The sequence below is a fragment of the Calypte anna genome, chromosome 3, assembly GCF_003957555.1.
Source record: "Calypte anna isolate BGI_N300 chromosome 3, bCalAnn1_v1.p, whole genome shotgun sequence".
Taxonomy (NCBI): domain Eukaryota; kingdom Metazoa; phylum Chordata; class Aves; order Apodiformes; family Trochilidae; genus Calypte; species Calypte anna.
In genome coordinates this window covers 48,278,061-48,296,140 of record NC_044246.1, presented here as the reverse complement: position 1 = coordinate 48,296,140, position 18,080 = coordinate 48,278,061, and the positions used below count along the sequence as shown (strand labels likewise).

The 18,080-nt window shown below is 41.9% G+C and overlaps 1 protein-coding gene across 3 annotated transcripts in view; it reads left to right on the top strand.

Annotated features, from left to right (window-relative positions):
- Nucleotides 1–15,702, top strand: part of CCDC85A (coiled-coil domain containing 85A) — an 83,049-nt gene extending 67,347 nt beyond the window's left edge. For 2 of the 3 annotated variants that reach the window (XM_030448724.1, XM_030448723.1), the window contains one exon: nucleotides 13,820–15,702. In XM_030448724.1, coding sequence (XP_030304584.1) covers nucleotides 13,820–13,869 — 50 coding nt within the window. In that variant the 3' untranslated portion in view covers nucleotides 13,870–15,702. Of the gene's footprint in view, nucleotides 1–6,789; nucleotides 6,910–13,819 lie in introns of all 3 variants that reach the window. The other variant, XM_008493241.2, reaches the window with a different exon arrangement.
- The last annotated feature ends 2,378 nt before the right edge of the window (nucleotides 15,703–18,080 follow it).

The window sequence follows — 18,080 nt, the reverse complement described above, 5'->3', positions numbered from 1 at the left end:
GTCTGACATTTCCCCATTCTAACTCTTTGTCCTTGTAACTAAGCTTTACCTTTTAATGAAAGGAAGTATTGCTAGGATGCTGCTTCCTGAGTGAACAAACTGCCGTGGATCAGTGGGGCCTGAGGCTGGATGTGGGGAGCTGAGCTCCCGTCGTCCATGGAGTGCAGCACCAACGCCATAAGGCAGGTGATGAGCTGGAATTCTTCTGCTCCCTCTCACATGGGCTTTTCTGCCTCTTGTTTCCTCATTCTTTCCTTTACAAGTCTTTTGGTCCTGTTCCATCTCTTTTTGTTGTAAATCTTTAATTTCCACTGTTGCTTCTTGCACTTTTTAAATTTTTTTTTTTTTATGACACCTTGGATAGCCTTTTCCAGTCCTGATATGTGTAAGTGTGAAATGGCAGGCATGATCCTTAGGCACACACTAGTTTATTTTTAAGTGCTTCCAACACTCCATATCTCTTTCTTTCCCCTTCCATTAGATTATCACATTTTACTTCAACTCATTTCCAAATTTTTCAAAACCCTTTCTGCCGACATCTGTGTTCTTTTCACTCTGCATGGCATAAGTTTAGTTATAAATCTAACTAGAAGATGGGAACTGTATGGTTAGGTTTTTTGTTCTGTTTTTTTTTTTTTTTAAATCTGTCACTCACATTCCTATAATGTTTGTCTCTTCTCTTCCATAGTGTGTAGAAGAATAGGAAATTCTTCAACAAAAATGTAATTAAAACCCATTCAACAATGGGTTAACCTAGTCATGTCATCAGATATTTGCTGAAAGTAAATCAAAAGCATCTACCTACACTATTTTCACATGTGCTCTCACCCTCAGTTTTAATTAATAGGTCATCAGCTACAGCAGCTGAGGTTGTGACCAGAGTCTGTCCTGGGGTCTCCTAAGCACAGCGCTTTTCCCCTTGGTTGACATGGGCAGGCTGAATAGCAAGAGCTTACAGGTTTGATGTTTCAAAGATACAAATTCATGAAAGAAATAGTTTACCAAAGTAATTGAAGTTCAGGGAGAAGGACAGATTATTACTTTATTTAATTGACAGGAATGTTGCCTAAAACAATGGTTACTATTTTGTGTAGTCTGCAATTAATCCAACACACCAACATACTGAAGCTTTCTGTTTCTCCTCCTTTCTCCTGCCTGGCTGAGTGAAACAAGCTGAGAAACACAGCCTGTGTTTTCTTTGAGCTTACGGGTTAATCGAGGGCTGGGGAAATCAGAAAAGCTTTGAAAATCAAGTAGTGATTGAACTGGCACAGCAGCTGTCCCGCAGGAAGGGTAATGCCTCCCAGTGAACCACTCGGCTCTGGGATAAAAGGTGGCTTGAGACAAGGTCTTGTGTATTTGCTGAGGTAGATCTCTGATGGTAAGTGAACAGAACACTGTCCGGTGGATAGGGAAATCATGTTCTTTCAAAGTTTTGGTCAGGTGACTGCAAGTGTCCTCAGGACAGAGCTGAGCTGTGTTTTTTCCTCCTCAGCTATCCCTGCAGGCCATGGGGAGGTTGTGAGTCAGGCAGCAAGCAGCACGCTTCCTCTGGCAGAGCTGGCAGATGAACTGCCCCTGATTCAAACTGTGCAGTGGGCTTTGTACCATAGTGGTTTCCATTCATGACTGCCCTTATCAACAGCATGGATTGAAAGAATGATGTTTTCTGCTGGCTCAAGCAACAAGGTTCATGTTTAGTTGTCTCCATCAAAGGCTGTCCTGTTCTGCGCAAGACTTTCATCTGACTGTGACCAGAGTACAGTGCAAGGTTTGCCTCTGGTGCTATGGGAATGTGAGGAGGATGCTATATTTCCATTAATCTAATTTTTTGTCATGTGATCTTATGGGACTGAGTCAGATTTCCCATGCTTTCCATTCACTAGATTAGACTGCTGGCATCAGATATTTTGGATATATATATATATATATATAAAAATAGATCTGCACACTTAGTGACTGCACTCTCTTACCATTGTGGTGAAATGGAGTTTTTATGTGGGTTTTATCTGCTTCAGACAATGTGCTTTCTGCAGCAGTCTAATCCACACATAGTACATGACAGTATGTGAACTGTGCTGTATCTTGGGTGCAAGGGCTGGTGGGAGCAGTAGGGAAGGTTGGCAGTGAAGGATGAGTAAAAAAGTAAGTTATTTCTCATACATTGATGTGCAACACAGTTTATTAAAAATTACTTGGGATGTTTAAAGTCATTTCAGCACTGTGGAGTCATGATCTCATCCCTTCTGTCTGTTTTGGTTCCATTTCCACAGCTTTGTTGGATAACAAATGAAAAGAGCTGTCCAAAACATGTGGACACATGGGATGCTTGCTTTACGTGTCTGAATGCAAATGCTGTGTGTGGAGCTAGAGAAGAGGAGAAAGGGAACAGGACTTCTTCTCCCATCCCCAGCATCCTGCTCAGGACCCAGTTGCAATCTGGGTTGGGAAGCAGCAGGGAAGAGACTCAGTGCAGGGAAATTCAGGTCAAGTTTTGATGAAATTACAAACATTGCCATGCTCCCCACTGGTGAGCAGCAGTGGTGACAGGTCTGAAAAGCCCCTTTTTCTAGTCTTCTCAGCCACCTTGTTTTCAGACACCACTGCTTTGGCAAGGTGCCTTTTGCTCTTATTTCACTTCACTGCTTCAGAAACTCATAATATAGTCAGGAGTGCTGACGTGCCTAAAGGCTCACAGGACTTGCTGAGGAACAAGAGACCTGTGTTAATGCTGGTCTCCTTCCCATCTTGTCTATGAAAAGAGGAAGACTATGGAAAATTTGGGCCCATTCCAGAAGGAAATGGGAGAGCTGGTCACCCAAGATGTAGGGAAGACTGAGATACTCAATGACTACTTTGCCTCTGTCTTCACGGGCAAGGACTCTGGTCACACCCTCCATGTTACAGAAGCCAAAGGCAGGGACTGGGAAAAGGAAGATGCTCCCACTGTAGATGAAGAGCAGGTTTGAGACTACCTAAAGAACCTGAAGGTGAACAAATCCATAGGGCCTGATAGCATTCACCCACGGCTCCTAAAAGAACTGGCAAATGAAGTTGCAGAGCCACTGTCCATCATATTTGAAAAGTCGTGGTAGTCTGGTGAAGTTCCTGCTGACTGGAAAAGAGGAAGCATAACCCCTATTTTCAAAAAGTGGGAAAAGAAGACCCAAGGAACTACAGGCCAGTCATTCTAACCCCTACACCTGTCAAGATCATGGAGCAGATCCTGAAGACTGCTAAGTCAAGCAGATAACAAAGGCGTGATTCATGATAGCCAACAGAGATTCATTAAGGGCAAGTCCTGCCTGACTAGTTTGGTGGCCTTTTATGAAGGGGTCACAGCCTCGGTGGACAAAGCAACAGAGCAACAGGTGTCACCTACCTGGACCTGTGCAAAGCATTCAACAGTGTCCTGCATGACATTCTGATCTCTAACTCAGAATGATACAGATCTGATAGATGGACCACTCACTGGATAAGGAACTGGCTGGATGGTCGCACCCAAAGAACTGTGATCTCAGTGTCCAAATGGAGATTTGTGATGAGAGGTGTTCCTCAAGAGTTGGCACTCAGACCAGTGCTGTTTAACATCTTTGTTGGCAGCACGGACAGTGGAATTGAATGCACCCTCAGCAAGTTTGCTGATGACACCAAACTGTGTGGTGAAGTCAACACACTAGAGGGAAGGGATGTCACCAAGAGGGACCTTGACAGGCTTGAGAATTGAACTTGTGCAAACTGCATGAAGTTCATCAAGGCCAAGTGCAAGGTTCTGCACCTGGGTCAAGGCAATCCCATGCATGAATACAGAGTGGGAGGAGAAAGGATTGCAGACAGCCCTGAGGAGAAGGACTTGGGGATGGTAGTGGACCAGAAGCTCAACATAAACTGTCAATCTGTGCTTGCAGCTCATAAAGCCAACCCTGTCCTGAGATGCATCAAAAGAAGCAGGGACAGCCTGTGGAGGGAGGTGATTCTCCTCCTCTGCTCTTGTGAGACCCCACCTGGAGTACTGTGTCCAGTTCTGGAGTCCCCAGCATAAGAAGGACATAAAACTCCTAAAATGTGTCCATAGGAGAGCCACTAAAATGCTCAGTGGGCTGGAGCAGCTCCTCTATGAAGAGAGGCTGAAGAAGTTGGGGTTGTTCAGCCTGGAGAAAAGGAGGCTCTGAGGTGACCTTGTAGCAACCTTCCAATGTCTGAAGGGGCCCTAGAAGAAAGCTAGGGTAGGGTTTTTTATATGGTTGTGTAGTGAGAGGACAAGGGAAATGGTTTAAAACTTGAAGAGGGGAGATTTAGGTTAGAGATTAGGAAGAAATTCTTTCCTGTGAGGATGGTGAGACACAGGAACAGGTCGCCCAGGGAAGCTGTGGCTGCCCCCTCCCTGGAAGTGTTCAGGTCCAGGTTGGATGGGACTTGAGCAACCCTGGTCTAGTGGAAGGTGTCCCTGCCCATGCAGGGAGTTGGAACTAGATGCTCTGTAAGGTCCCTTCCAACTCTACCCATTCTATCTACTTGAATAAACTTCTTCCAAAGAAGGCAGAGGCTCTACTGCTCTTGTAGAGTGAACTCTTCTGCCATGAGAAGTTTTTGAGCTGAAGTAATGGGGGTCCAAGGCTGCAAAACCTGCCTTGTTTTTTAAGAAAAGCTTATGTCTCTTATCAAGGGCAGAGAGAGAAGGAAGATGACCACAAGGGAAATACTAATTTTTTGTTTCCTACCAACATGTGTTGGGAATGCTGTCTGCTTAAAGTAGTTTGTTCACAAGAAGTTTGTCATTCTCATGAAAGATAGAAATGCGTTTGGAACAGAACAGCAGAGGCTGTGGAGGACACCTGCCTGGTCGAAGGTCTGAACTTGCACAATTGGCAGGACTTTTCCATTTTCTTATATTCAGGAGGCTTTAGATTAATGGTCTGTAGTAATTTTCCAGCGTTTTGATAGCAGTAGTTATTTGTTAGCATTCAAAATTGACCAAAATCTTTGTTGGCCCTTGAGTCAGTAAAGAAACAGAATACTTTGACTTATGAAACGATCAAGCTGACTGAGGAAATTTATTCTAAATCAGACTGGCTCCAATCTGCTTTATTACCCCTTTTCCTTCCTCTTACATTTCCTTTCCCAAAGTATAGCATTAACTCTGCCCAGTCACAAACAGATCTATAAATCCTTCCCAAATTGGCTTCTCACTTGGCAGGAAAGCGGCACTGGAAGGAGAGTTTGTACACCAAATGGGGTTTAATATTTAGGCTCAAGGTAACTTTGGTAACTTTTCCAGGGGCTGAGCATATGCAGCATTCTGGTTTTTTTTATGATTTTATTTTTTTTATTTTTATTTTTAAATTTTATTTTTTGGGGGAGGTGGGTTGAGTGTGTCCTGCAGGCTGGGTGTAGACAGTTGCTGGGGTCAAGTCTAACATGTTCAGTAGCAACAAGGATCCTCTGTGGGGTGCTCCTTTGGTGCTGCCTTGAGCCATGCAGCTTTGGATACAGAAGCCTGGGGCATATCCTTGACAGTCATGCACAGAATATGGACTTGCATTGGGCTGGGGTACTTGTCAGTTTAACATTTTCAGGCAGACTGTATCTGTGAAGTTCAGCCTCCTGTCATCTGTCCGTGCCCTTTTTCTCCCACATCCTCCTTCATCTTTCCTATTGTTTAGATTATAGACAACCCAAGAAGACTGCAACATGCTGTGCGCTTGCTCAGCAGGGCAGATCAGTGCACATCTGAGCACTGATTCTGATCAGAGGCTCTTTCCACTGTCATTATGTTTCCTTCAGAAATGCATTTCCCACACATTCCAGCAGGCACTACTGGACATTTCTTAATGTTTTCTACAGTGTTTCTTCCTCTGTAAGAAAAGAACTTCTCTCTTAATCATTGATTTTTTTTTCTTTGTATTTATCTTTTTTTTTTTTTAACAAAATTCTGCATGAAGAATGACAGTGAAGAGCAGGTCAGGTCAAAAGCACCTCAGCAGTGCCTATTTGGGCCATGCAGCTATCACATTGCTGTCTGTGGATGCAGCAGGGGTATTTTTAGCACTCTTCTGAAGCTGGCTGCTTACTAAGGTTACTTCAGCATTGCAGTTGCTCCAGGAGACACTTTACAGCCTGCAAAGTTTGAGGTGACTGAGCTGTAAGAGTCCAAGTAGCTTGCGCTTGTTTGGCAGTGTCCTGCAGGACCCTTTCAGGTGTTTGCTGGGAGGAAAAAGCCCTTGAGGTCATCAATGTTGGGTATCAGTTGACATCTCACAGGTGAGCAGGGGGACGTGCCCTTGCATCAAGGCATCCAGAAGCAGGGAAGGAGTGAGTTGGCAGCCTGGAGATTGCTGCTCCTTCCCTGTTTGGCTGGGGCTGAGCTTGCAAAACCGTGCAGCAATGTTTTGTTAAAACAAAACAAGTTCTGTTGAAGGAAAAGCTTTCAGAATTGTTGGGATAAAATTCGTCTTTCTCAAAACCTTTCTCTGAGCTGAAATTGTCTCTCGGAACCTGAGAGCACATCTGTGAGACAACGTACATACATAAGGAGTTTTATTACTACATCCTAATTTTTCCAGACAGATACCCTCGAGGGTCAGAATGTTGGCGTGACACTCAGCAGTGCAGCACTTCCGCTACCTCACGTAGACCTTGCTTGCTGTGGCACTGAAAGAGGGGGACATTGGAGTGAAAAATGCCTGCAGTGCTTCAGAGCTTTTTAAAAAAAAATTACAAAATTGCCATCTGTTTTAATTAGTTACCAACCCTTTTCTTTTAATAAATAGTTTTTAATTTTTTGCGAAGGATCCCATTAGGATGCCAGGAGGGGCGGAGGGGAGTTACTGCTCTGCAAACGAGCCAGCTAGCGTCAGTGGACATGGCTCAGCCTCTCAGCAGTCTGACTCAGTGGTAAATGCTCTGAAGGTAACGCTCCTCCGGTACAGTCCATGCAAAACGTTGTGTCTGTTACTCAACACGTGTCGTATTGTCCTGGCAACATTCCTGTGGACACCACTGGGATGTTACTGTCATGAATGGGATTGTTTTTCTGTTTGTCGCTCATCACATCTGTGGACTGTGTGTTCTTTGGCCCTTGCAATGGGGTTGATACCAGCTGTAGCTGCTCTCCAGTTTATGTACCCTTGTACGGTTTTTCTTTGAAGCTGAAAGCAGTGTTTTTCTGAATAAGGAGGTCTTTCTACTTCATCTAGGATGCATATTTGTTCTCCAGTGGAATATAATGGATTCCGGTAACCCATGCAGAGAAAAATACTTAAAAGCAATTATAAAGCCAATGCGCGTGGTATGTTCATAATAAAAATAGCAGAACTGTGGGCTGAAGACCATGCATCATGATCCCAAGGTCAGTGTTGAAACTTCTGTGAGAGCAGATGTGATTTACTCTGAAATAAGGTTGGATTGCAGAGAGCTGGGTTGCGTTGATAAACAATTGACACAAGCTATCAGAGGGGCAAATCTTCACATTCTTACCTATGTCAAGACTGAAACTGTTGGGACTAATGAAGTTGAGAAAGCTGTTACAAGATGCAATTGTTTATCAGGTTGTCTGGATCAACAAATGGCTGAGTTCGCTGTCCCATGGCAGGATGGGCATCAGTTGTGTCTATGCTCCTCTGGAGAGGATTAAAAACTGACCTGAGTAGAGACTGTGGTCTTTGTATTCCTGTCTTATTACACTAGCCCTGTCATGAGCGTTTTACAGTCATCTTCTTTCCAAATGCTTCACTCATTAGCTAAACTGCTTGAATATACTTTGAGTTAAGTGAGTCTCATTCCCCACTGATACAGATGTTGTGGAGACATGCTGGTTACTTGAAAGGGGGTGGGTTTGCACTCCTTTGTGGGAGAACTGGAAGGGACCTCTGTAGACATTTGTTCTGTTATTTGGCTTCTTGGAGTTGCATGGTAAGAGCTCAGTAGTGCTCTTGTCTTGCCTGGACATCTGAGTTCATGGGCAGAGTAATTATCTTCCACATGACCGGGTCACATTGACTTCTCCTCTGTGCAGCCTGAGGAGGGTACGTTTGTGCAAGAGAACTCTGCACAAATTACAGCAATCAGATCCCTTCCTGTAATACAACACCCAGGTGCAGGGCTTTACCGCTGCCACCTTGCCTGTTTCACTGCCTCCTGACTGGGGTAAGCAGCGGCAGAGTGCTTGAGCCCCTCTCCATGTGCACACAACTGAAAGTCCCCTCTCTGATGGCCACTCTTACCATGTCCCCATGGGCTGCACTCTGCCCAGGAGCACACTGTCACACCCTTGTCCAGCAGAGGTGTGACAAACCCCCGTTCCTGGCTGCTGAGGAATGTCGGGTCAGCAATACTTAATGCCCTGTGTGCATGTTCCATGTATTCCACCTGCTGTTGACTAGAAAATAAAGCTATGCCAAGAGATTTTGTCAAGAAATCATGCATAATTATTTAAAAAAAAAAAAAAAAAAAAAGCCTTTTGTGCTTCTCTTAAAATACCCATTGGCAAAGATGCTGCACTGAATGCAATGTTTGACTTTGTGTTTTTTGACAACCTGTAATGGTTGGTGGAGGTGAAATATTTGAAGAATGGGTCATACCTTTTTTGCTGGAATGGATTAATAAGAAATACACAGAAATGAGCTCAATATGATGTGAAAACTCAGCTTTTAGTTTGCTAGGAGGTGTTGCAGCAGGCAGAAATAGATATAAATGATACTGGTGTATTTGAAATGGTAAGTGAGCTGTCAGCTAAACAGACTGCCCAGCCATCCTCAGCCAGGGAGGAGACCCTGCTGTTTCCTAGAGTGAAGCATGGGGGTTTGATCCTACATTGCTGGGGAGCACAGAGCTCACACCTGAATCTATTAGCAGAATCTGATGCAGGAGAATGAACAAGCCAATGTTAGGAGCCTGCTTTGCTGTACAAATTGGACAATTTGGAATTCCGGCAAAAAAAGAAGTAGTCTTTTTAATAAAACTTCAGAGAATTACCCCTGAACCTCCCACTGCTGGAGTAGGGAAAGACAGGGAAGAGCTTTGCCACGCAGCTGGTCTGATAAAGGCTCTTCCATGGCCTGATCTGTACTGCAGAGTGGTTGTAAGAAGAAATTCTTGCATGTGTCTCCATACCTGGGCCTTGGTAATCTTCCCCACGCTGCCAGTGGTTGTGGAATTATTCCCCATGTGTGAGTGACATTGCGTTAGGTTGCCACTAGGATTTGGAAGTAGTTATTTTATATGGCTGGATGTATTTGTTTCTTTTTTCAAGTTGTCTGTGACCAAACCACATGCTTGTGTGTGGAGGTATGCATATTCCACATTGACTGGCTTTTCAGACCAGATTTTCTAATTTTGGAATGATGATCATTATCTAGTCTGACTGTCGGAACAACCAAGGCTTACCTGCAAAACGTGCATTGGGTTTTCCTATCCTGAGCTCAGTGTCACCTGCTGGGTTCTCTACTCTGCCATCTACAAATAAAGGTGAGGTATGCTTTAATTGAAGGCAAGGCCTGAGGCTATGTGTAAGAGTTGCTGCAGACAAGTAAGTGTTCTGTGGTACCCAGGTCAGGCAAGAAGATTTAATGATCTCTCCTGCCCCGAAATCCAGAGCACTGCAATCAGTCTAATTATCTGGAATTGGTCAGTTATATGTCTATGCTCATACTCAGGAAGGACCCATGAAAACTTAAATACACTGCTGCTTTTATTCATTGCAGTTCAAATCAAATTTGAAAAATTAATTATTTTTTTTAAGATATCCTTGTTTTGTAAGCTCAGGAAAATATGAATCATCAGGATATTAAAAACACGTACCCTTACCTTGGTAAGGCAGAAAAAGATGTGATTGGAGAAATGTACAGTGTAAGTTCAAGGTGTTTACTTTTATATTCCATGTTGGGCCTGGAAGCACCTGAACTTCCAAAGCATTTTCTGTTTAGTAGCTAACATTATGCCCTTGAAGATTTTATATGGAAATTAAGTCAATTACTGTTTCTGTAATACAATTCCTATTTTATTAGGAACATTATAATTTTAACATATTTTAATTTACTATAAAAATATATAAATATATATTTAACAATATAAATATGTATGGATTTTTATTAGTTATTTTTAATTTTAATCTAACATTTTAATATGTTGGTCAGTATTGATCAGAAAAATCTATGTGTGATAATATATGTATGGTATAAAGTATGACGTAGCTGACTTGGATTTATCCTATGTAAGAATAAAATTTGGCTAATATTATAAAGTTTGGCAGCCTCAGTTTCCCCATCAGTATAATCGCACCTACATACTTTATTGCCTACTCTATTGCTTTGCAATTTGTGGATAAAAAAGCAGTTTCTAGCCAATACATATTTAATAGTAATACATAGAGTTCTTGTGATGTAAGTAATGCTGCTTCTAAAATGCTAATATACTAAATGTGACCTTAGCAATTCATTGTTGTAAATCCCAAATACACACTTGTATTCTACCTTGTCTCTTGGTTCCCAGCCATTCCACTGGCACTGAAGTGCTACCTTTTCTTCTGACTTTTCTGATCTATGTCTGATTTGACTTTTGTCTTATTAGGCTTTTTAAATAGTTGATTTATTCCTTTCTGTTTTTTTTTTACTTTTTCTTATATTCATCTAGTCCATGTTAAAAGTACCATGGGTTTGTGCTAAACTAATGGTAATGTTTCTTTTCTTTTTCATTTTCATTGCAGTTCCTTCCAGTTTGTAGCTCACTCTTTCGCTGCAGCTTTATTTCCTGTGGGTGTTTTAAGTGAAACATTTGCAACAGCATTAATTTTCCTGTAAAAACAATGGAATGATGTCAAGTTTCATCATATGACATAGTCTTAATTGGTGTTGTAATTCAGTTTGTATGTGTAGCTCATATTGTATGAACTTCATGATGTTACATGATCAAGTTGATATTTTACCAAGGATATGCATATGATATTGATACCACCTTATCAACAATGTATTTGAGAACGTTTTTGCTTTTTTATTTATGAACTTGCTTGCCCTGGGGAATGCAATAATATGTAGCAGCAGGATTAGAGGTAGTTTACCATGTAGTAGTGAGCATGGAGCTATTTTCAAAGCATAAGAATGTTTGGGTTAAGTCTGGATGTTTGGTCTGTATGATTTTCCTCAGGCTACTGGTCAGTTTTGTTCACAGGGCTGTACCATGATCCCATGGGCTGGGAGCCAAAGGGAAGATGGGGTACACCTTAAGGGACAGGTGGGGTCACGGAGCCAAGAGATCTCCATGCGTTTTCCATGCTGTACATGAAGCATCACAGGCCTGAAGTGCTGCCCCAGCCAGTAGGTGACACAGCTGGAACCTGCTGTTATAGTTCAGGTTTCTGCCTGGCTTCCAGGGAGATTTCTCCATCTTTTCACTTTGATGTGTTGGAAGTAAGCTAGAAATTAATTGTCATGATTGTACTGTGAACCTCAGAGCTGTCCTTTATACAGTCAAGGCTGCTGCTGAGATTTTGAATGAATTTTTTGGTGCTGGGCTTTTTAGTCTGTAATAACTATTTAAAACACATTCAGGAATGTATAAGCACTACATTTTTCTCTTGGTCACTTATAAATGCAAAGCAATTTTATTAATGCTGCTTATGACAAATTTGTATTGAACTGGTGAACTGAAAAAAATCAACCCTACATGCAGATTCAAAGTACACATACAGCACAGAGAGCCAAATAGGTACCTGTGCAGAGCACAGCAATATGTGCACTGTCATGATTGTGCAAAGAACTGCCACCACAAAAGGAGAGTTGGAAGCTACAGTCTGATAAACCTAACCTATATCATCCTGTGTTTCTAAAAAGAAGGCACATAAAATTATTGTGATGCCTTCGAGACTCAAGCATCTGTAGCACTGTATGCACAAGCTGAAGTAGTTGCTGATAAGTATTTCTTCATTTTCCACCCATAAAAATGGCAGGAGACTATTCCTTTTGACCCTACCTTGTCAATTCTGCTTAGGATGTCAGCTTCCAAGGGCTGTCTTGTGTGCCTTGGTGCCTTCCTAGCAATCGGGGATCATTCGTTCAGCTGGAAATAAAGTGTCACCTTTAACTTTATTATTGTGTCAGCATTATCTGCTTGGTAAATTTTGTCTAATGTTTATTGACGAGAAGAATTGTTGAAAGGCATTTGTTGGTACAATGTGCCCTCTCAGAAACGCTGTCCATAAGGCATTTCTTTTTGATAATATTAAGTTTGGAATATCCGCGATCATGTGTTGGATAGAAATGCCTGTCTTGTCAAATCCTGCCCTCTGCCATTCCCGATGGCTCTGCCATAGACAGCTGACTCAGGAAATTTCACTGAAATACCATTTTTCATGTTTTCACCGTGGCACAGTATTTGGCAATACAGCAAAGTTAGCTGAAACAGATGCATATTTTTATGATCATAACTTCATTCCACCTGTTTTCTTTCTGATTTCAGGTTCTGGTAATATGAAAAGTTTGCAGGGGTTGGGTTATATCCACCCATTAGTGGATATAACCTTTAAAGGGCTTTAATTTGTTTGGCCCTGTGTAGTAAGACTGTAGTCTTACTGCTTCCAGTCTAGGAGTATTTCTGGTTTTCATGTTTATACTTGGATTCTCTTCAGAAAAGGCTCAAAGGAACTGTGTTATTTTTACCATCTCTTGTGCAGAATAACAGAAGGACCTTGGGGTCATTCTGCCTTTGCTCATCAGCTCTAGGATCTGGGCTGGGTGTTGTCTCTTCAGGATGTTGACTTCCCAAGATCCAGATGCTTTGTGTTTATTCAGTCCCAGCTGATGCTATCTCCTTTTGTTCCTGGGTTTCAGGCCCTGTTAAAATACAAATAATAAATAATGACTAAGGAAAAGAGGTTTTGCCTTTCTTGATAGTCATATTGCTATTTGTCCAGAGATAAGTGAGTGGGTTAGTAGCAGTTATACTTTAGCTGGTTGCTAGTTGACTATTATGAAAAAGAAATAATCCCCATTTGCAATACACAGTATGGAGGTAATCACCGCTCTTGTTTCTTGTGGCTCCTGGAAGAGAAGCCTGGTGATAGAACACAAGCTGCTGATTCTCCTGCTTACACTTGGTTAATTGTTGGTATAACTTCTCTGCGTTTTTAATTCTGTAATTGTGACATGGATGTTATGCACTCATGAATGCAAGTAGATGTGAGTATGAGGAAGGAAACCTTTATAATGTATAGTCCACAGAGGGACAAATTGCTCACTTCTGCTAAATTGTATATTTTGCTCTGGTTGAACAAAACACACAAGCATGTATAGAACAGTGACATGCACAATTCCTCTGATCTCAAGGAAGAACAAATAGAAGAAAACAAACACTTCTAATACCTTGTTTGCTTTTAAGAGATCAAGTAAATTATTTGAATAAAGGGGACAACTGCTTTGTGCTCTTTAAACTAGCAGTGTTTAGACTCCTCTGAACTGAGCTTTGTGCTTTTGAATTGCATTCTGCAAGAGATCTGGTCTGGGAAATAGTTGAACGAAGTTTTGGTTGAGGCCTGTAACTGTCCCAGTCTTGTATTTGAAGCACAGAATATCGTGGTGATGCACGTGCTAGTTCATTTGTGTCTGTTTTTAATCATTTTTACCTAGAAGCATGTGCTTTTTGTGTTCAGAAGGAATGTTGTATTCCCTGAGAAACAGTCTCTACTCCTGTTGTGTGTCCCTCTCCTGTGTCCTTACCTGTGCTGCATGCTCTGTTTAAGGAACGTGTAGCTTTTTCAGATGCATGTCTATATGAATGCCAGTACATCCTAGCTGGTGATAATGAGATCTCTTTCCATCCTTCCCTTTAGGTTGTGTGGAGGAAACTTGGAGATGCTGCAGGGTCGTGCCCTGGAATTAGACAACATTTGTCAGGAAATCAATATAAAGGACCTATGTAAAAGGCCCTGAGCAAGTCCTGTCTCAGAAGATAAAGTGTTTGAACTGCCGATTAGACAGAAAGAACTGATTGTGCCCACCGCGACTTCTCAGATGGTGATGGGATGTCTGTATGCACTACACAAGACTTTGTTGGAAACCAGTGGAGATTCTGCACAGAGGTCTTTTAGAGGAGCCCTGTGGTCAGTGTTCCTGAATACTGCTGTTTTGGTACACTGGCTAGTGAAACGCTGCTGCTGCATCGGCACTTCAACAAACCACACTTAGAAACACTGAGGTATTTCCATCCTAACTAAAATAGAATTAGGATTCTGCAGGAGTTACATGAAATAAGTTTTATTTTGCTTAGTTACATGAATCTCTAGGTTCTAGTCTGAATGAATTTTCCACTGCATTTAACAGAGGTTTTTCACCAGACTGGAGAGACATTGATAAACTGTGCCTTTGGTGTCTGCGGCTTTGAGAAAGTCACTTCTTGGTTACTCACACTTCAGTCTGTAAAATATTGGCTAATGGTGCTTAGGCAATTTCCAGATGATTTTTTTGCTTTGGTAGAATACCTGCCTTTGGAGGTGCTAGAAGACCATGAAGTCTCCCAACCAGCCAGTAGTGTAGCATAACTACAGTACTTGTAGTGAAACGCAATTTCTTTCTAAATGAAAGTAAAGCCAGCTTTCTTTTCCATTCACTTTGGTGCACATCTTCTGAAGATGTGTATAATGTGCACAGCCCTTTAATGAACAGACTAAAGTATCACCATTGCAAGTCTCAAATCAGAATTTCCATCAGAGTTGGTTTTTGGAAAGTATTTTCCAATTGTCAGGATGCTAATTTCTACTGTTTAATTTAGAGACACGCTGGTGTATTTAAAAAGAGCCTATAAGGATCTAAAAGATTGCACTGCATTATAAAAAAAAAGCTTTTCTCGCTACTGTAGCGTTCCCCCCCCCCAAAAAGGTTTATTATAATCAGAGCATGTCTTTCATTACTATAAGGCAGAAAGCTCTTGTTCAGATTGCCTGAGATTTGACCAGACAGCACCCTAGCTGTGCTTAGTTTATTTTTATCTATGTGTATGATACTAGTTGTGTGTATTGAACTGCAATGATAGGTATTTTGTGTATATCTAAAAGCAATGATAGTTTCATGTATGAATGTGCAACAGGCTTGTGACTGAATACTGTTGCTTAACTTTTTACTGTAGCTAAGCATCAAAAAGACTAATAAAAGTTTAAAAAAAATAGGAATGCAACAATTCCTGGGTTTCTGGTTTGTTCTTGGTTAGTAAGATTTTAGCTCAAGTCAGAACCTCTGTTTTTTCTGAGCTTGCAACATGCTGTATTTGTGGGCTATTTGCAGTGGAATGTAGCTTGGTCACTGTATAACCTTTTGTTATATAGGAGTATCATGTAAAGCTGCTAATTGTCTTCAGAAAAAGTGTGTTACTTTGAAGCAGTATTTATAATGGTTTCTGTTGTTATTTTTACCTGGTACCGTTTGACATAAGGCCTCTAATCCAGCATTGCTTTATCAGGCTAAACTCCTGTTCACCCTGTCTGAGTTAGAAATGCAGAATCCTGCCTTCCATTTCGAAATGTTGCACTCTTACATAATTCTTATATATTAGCCAAGCAGTTGTCTGTTATCGTTACATGTTGTTTTCTCCCATACTTATTGTTTGCATAGTTAAATTGTTGTATTCCTATATATCTATATATATGTATGAAAAAATGTAAAACTTGTACTTGTGCCTGCAGTATGTATGTGCAGGGGCTGATTTGAGGGATGCTGGTCTTTTGACACTACACTTGTGTAAATTTTGATACTGTATTAAAACTATTTTTTTACAGTTCTGTATACGATTGAGTATCAAGTATCTGTGTTCATCTTAGCAATGGTAATAAATTATAGAATCTCACTGCTGTTTGCTCTCCTTTAATGACTGAAGCTGCAAGGCACTTGGGCTCACATGCATTTGCTTTGAAGGAGCTGTTTGAAACGTTTCTTGCTTGGCTGAGAAGTTAGCTGCATGTTGGGAATTTTTTTTTTTCACTTTCTTTCCAGGTGTCAAAAATCCCAATATGGGGACTTGCTTATTTCTTTCATGCTAACTGATGCACCTACTGTATGCATTTATCTATTGGCAGCAGGGCACCATGGGGCAGCTCCAGGAGGCCACCAGTCACATGCCCTATGTGAGGAGTGTGAAGTCCCCAGTTGTGCTGCAAGGGCAGCCCTAGGTCACTGTGCAGCATCCTTCCTCTCCCTTTCTTGCAGAGTGCAGCTTTGAGGCAAGGAGAAGGCAATGTGGAGCTCCTGGAGCTGTCTTTGCTCAGGTAAGAGTTGCTGGGATGTTCCTGGTACGGAGGGGGGGGGGGTTGGTTATGTCTCAATGTGTGTTGGTTGCCTCTTGTGCCCAACACATCTCTGCCCCAGGACCAGGCTCCCGTATCCTTTTGTGGGCTGTGTGTGTCAGGGGAATGTGCAGCAGAAGGGCTGCCTGGTACTACTTCTTGTGCCAGGTAGCAGAAAACTTGCACAAAATTTTCTGAGGAAAAAAAATTACTTAGTACAAGCAATGTCTTGTACAAGCAATTGTACAAGCAATTTATAAATCCTGTGGGGGCACCTAAAAATACAGTTTACTAAGAGGAGGGAGTGAGCAGTGTGTGGAGAAGAGGGTCAGTGCTCTGGAGGGGTCCTGTAGCCTGCTGATAGGTCTCTGTGCTAATGACTAAAGATTGCTGTAGCAGTTACAAACCTTCACCTCATCTGTCTTGCTCTCTGCCTACACGGTTAGGTGCTTTTCAGTCAAATGGAATCACACCAAACCTCACAGACTCCTCATTCAGTTGTTTTTAGCTTAATTCTGCTTCAGTCAAAGATTTGTACATGGTGTTACGGGGCTATTCCCGGCATCTGAGCTGAGCATGAATGAGCTGTAAAATTCACTATGCAAGTTAGTTTTAAATAGCACTTGCATTAGTGGATGTAGTGACGGCATTTTGTATTTTAGGGAGGAGAAAAGCTGCTTTGGCTAAGAGTTAGAAGATAAAGAGTGGCAGTTTGCTTTTCAGCGAGTGAATGGTTTCAGTAGAGCCCTTTCCCCAAAGGTTGCTGTTGATAGACATGTTTATGAGGATGGCATGAAGCCAGTGTGCCCTGTTTTACATTTTGAGCACAGCCAGCCCAAACAGCCTCTGTGGGATGGAGACAACACATGGCCCTCTGTTCCTTCATGCTGCCTGAACCTCCAAACACTCCACGGGCTTCTGTCAGGTGACTCCCCAACAAATACCACTCTTGCCAGGGCACTGGTTTGTTGAATTCTTTATATGTTTTCAAAGTAAGTCCCAGGGCAGTGTGAATTCTTCATATGGATCTTACCAGTTTGATACAGACGAGAGTGGTTCAGCCATTTTTTTCCCCTCTTTGAGAGAGGGGAAAAAATTGATTTAGGATGTCCTTTATTGTGAATTACTACAGAACACAGTAGCAAATGCAGCTGCTGGGTATAGAATGGGTATAGAATAGTCTCATTACATCTTCACACTTGTGTTTTCCAGGCTTGGGTGAACCACATACACAGCCATGAGTGTCCTCAAGCCAGCAACTAGCTCTGCAACTCCAAAAATCTGAAGGTAAGAAGAGATGACTTGACTGGATTTCATACATAGAGGTTCTGTATTATTTAATTGCCCAGCTGGGTTGTTTTTTGATTATGGTACTTGCTAGCCCATGCAGTCAGGCCCAAAAATGATCACTAGATGGTGTTTGCCAGAACTGACAACTCCCATCTGATATATGCAGTATGGGAAGCAAAGGGGAAGTAGAAACCACAAAAGGAGGAAAGAGCAAGTAATCTTGCTGGTAGTAACCTCTCCTCGTCCTTGTGACTCCAGACTCTTCATGGGTTTTATGTCCCAGAAATAGAAGGAGTCGCTGAGATTTTCAAAATGTGGAAGCTTTACCAATTAGAAAACTTAAAAATACTCATGGGGAATGATGAAAAATAAATAAAACCATATCATCTTCAGAGATTGATATGAGGTTTTTGCTGGCCAGGCTGGAGTGTTTCTTTTCATGCAACTGGCTGGTGAAGAGGAAGCCCAGGGATTTTGTTATGTGTTTTCATCTGAAACAGCTTCCTAAACACCTGGTTCAAACAAAAGT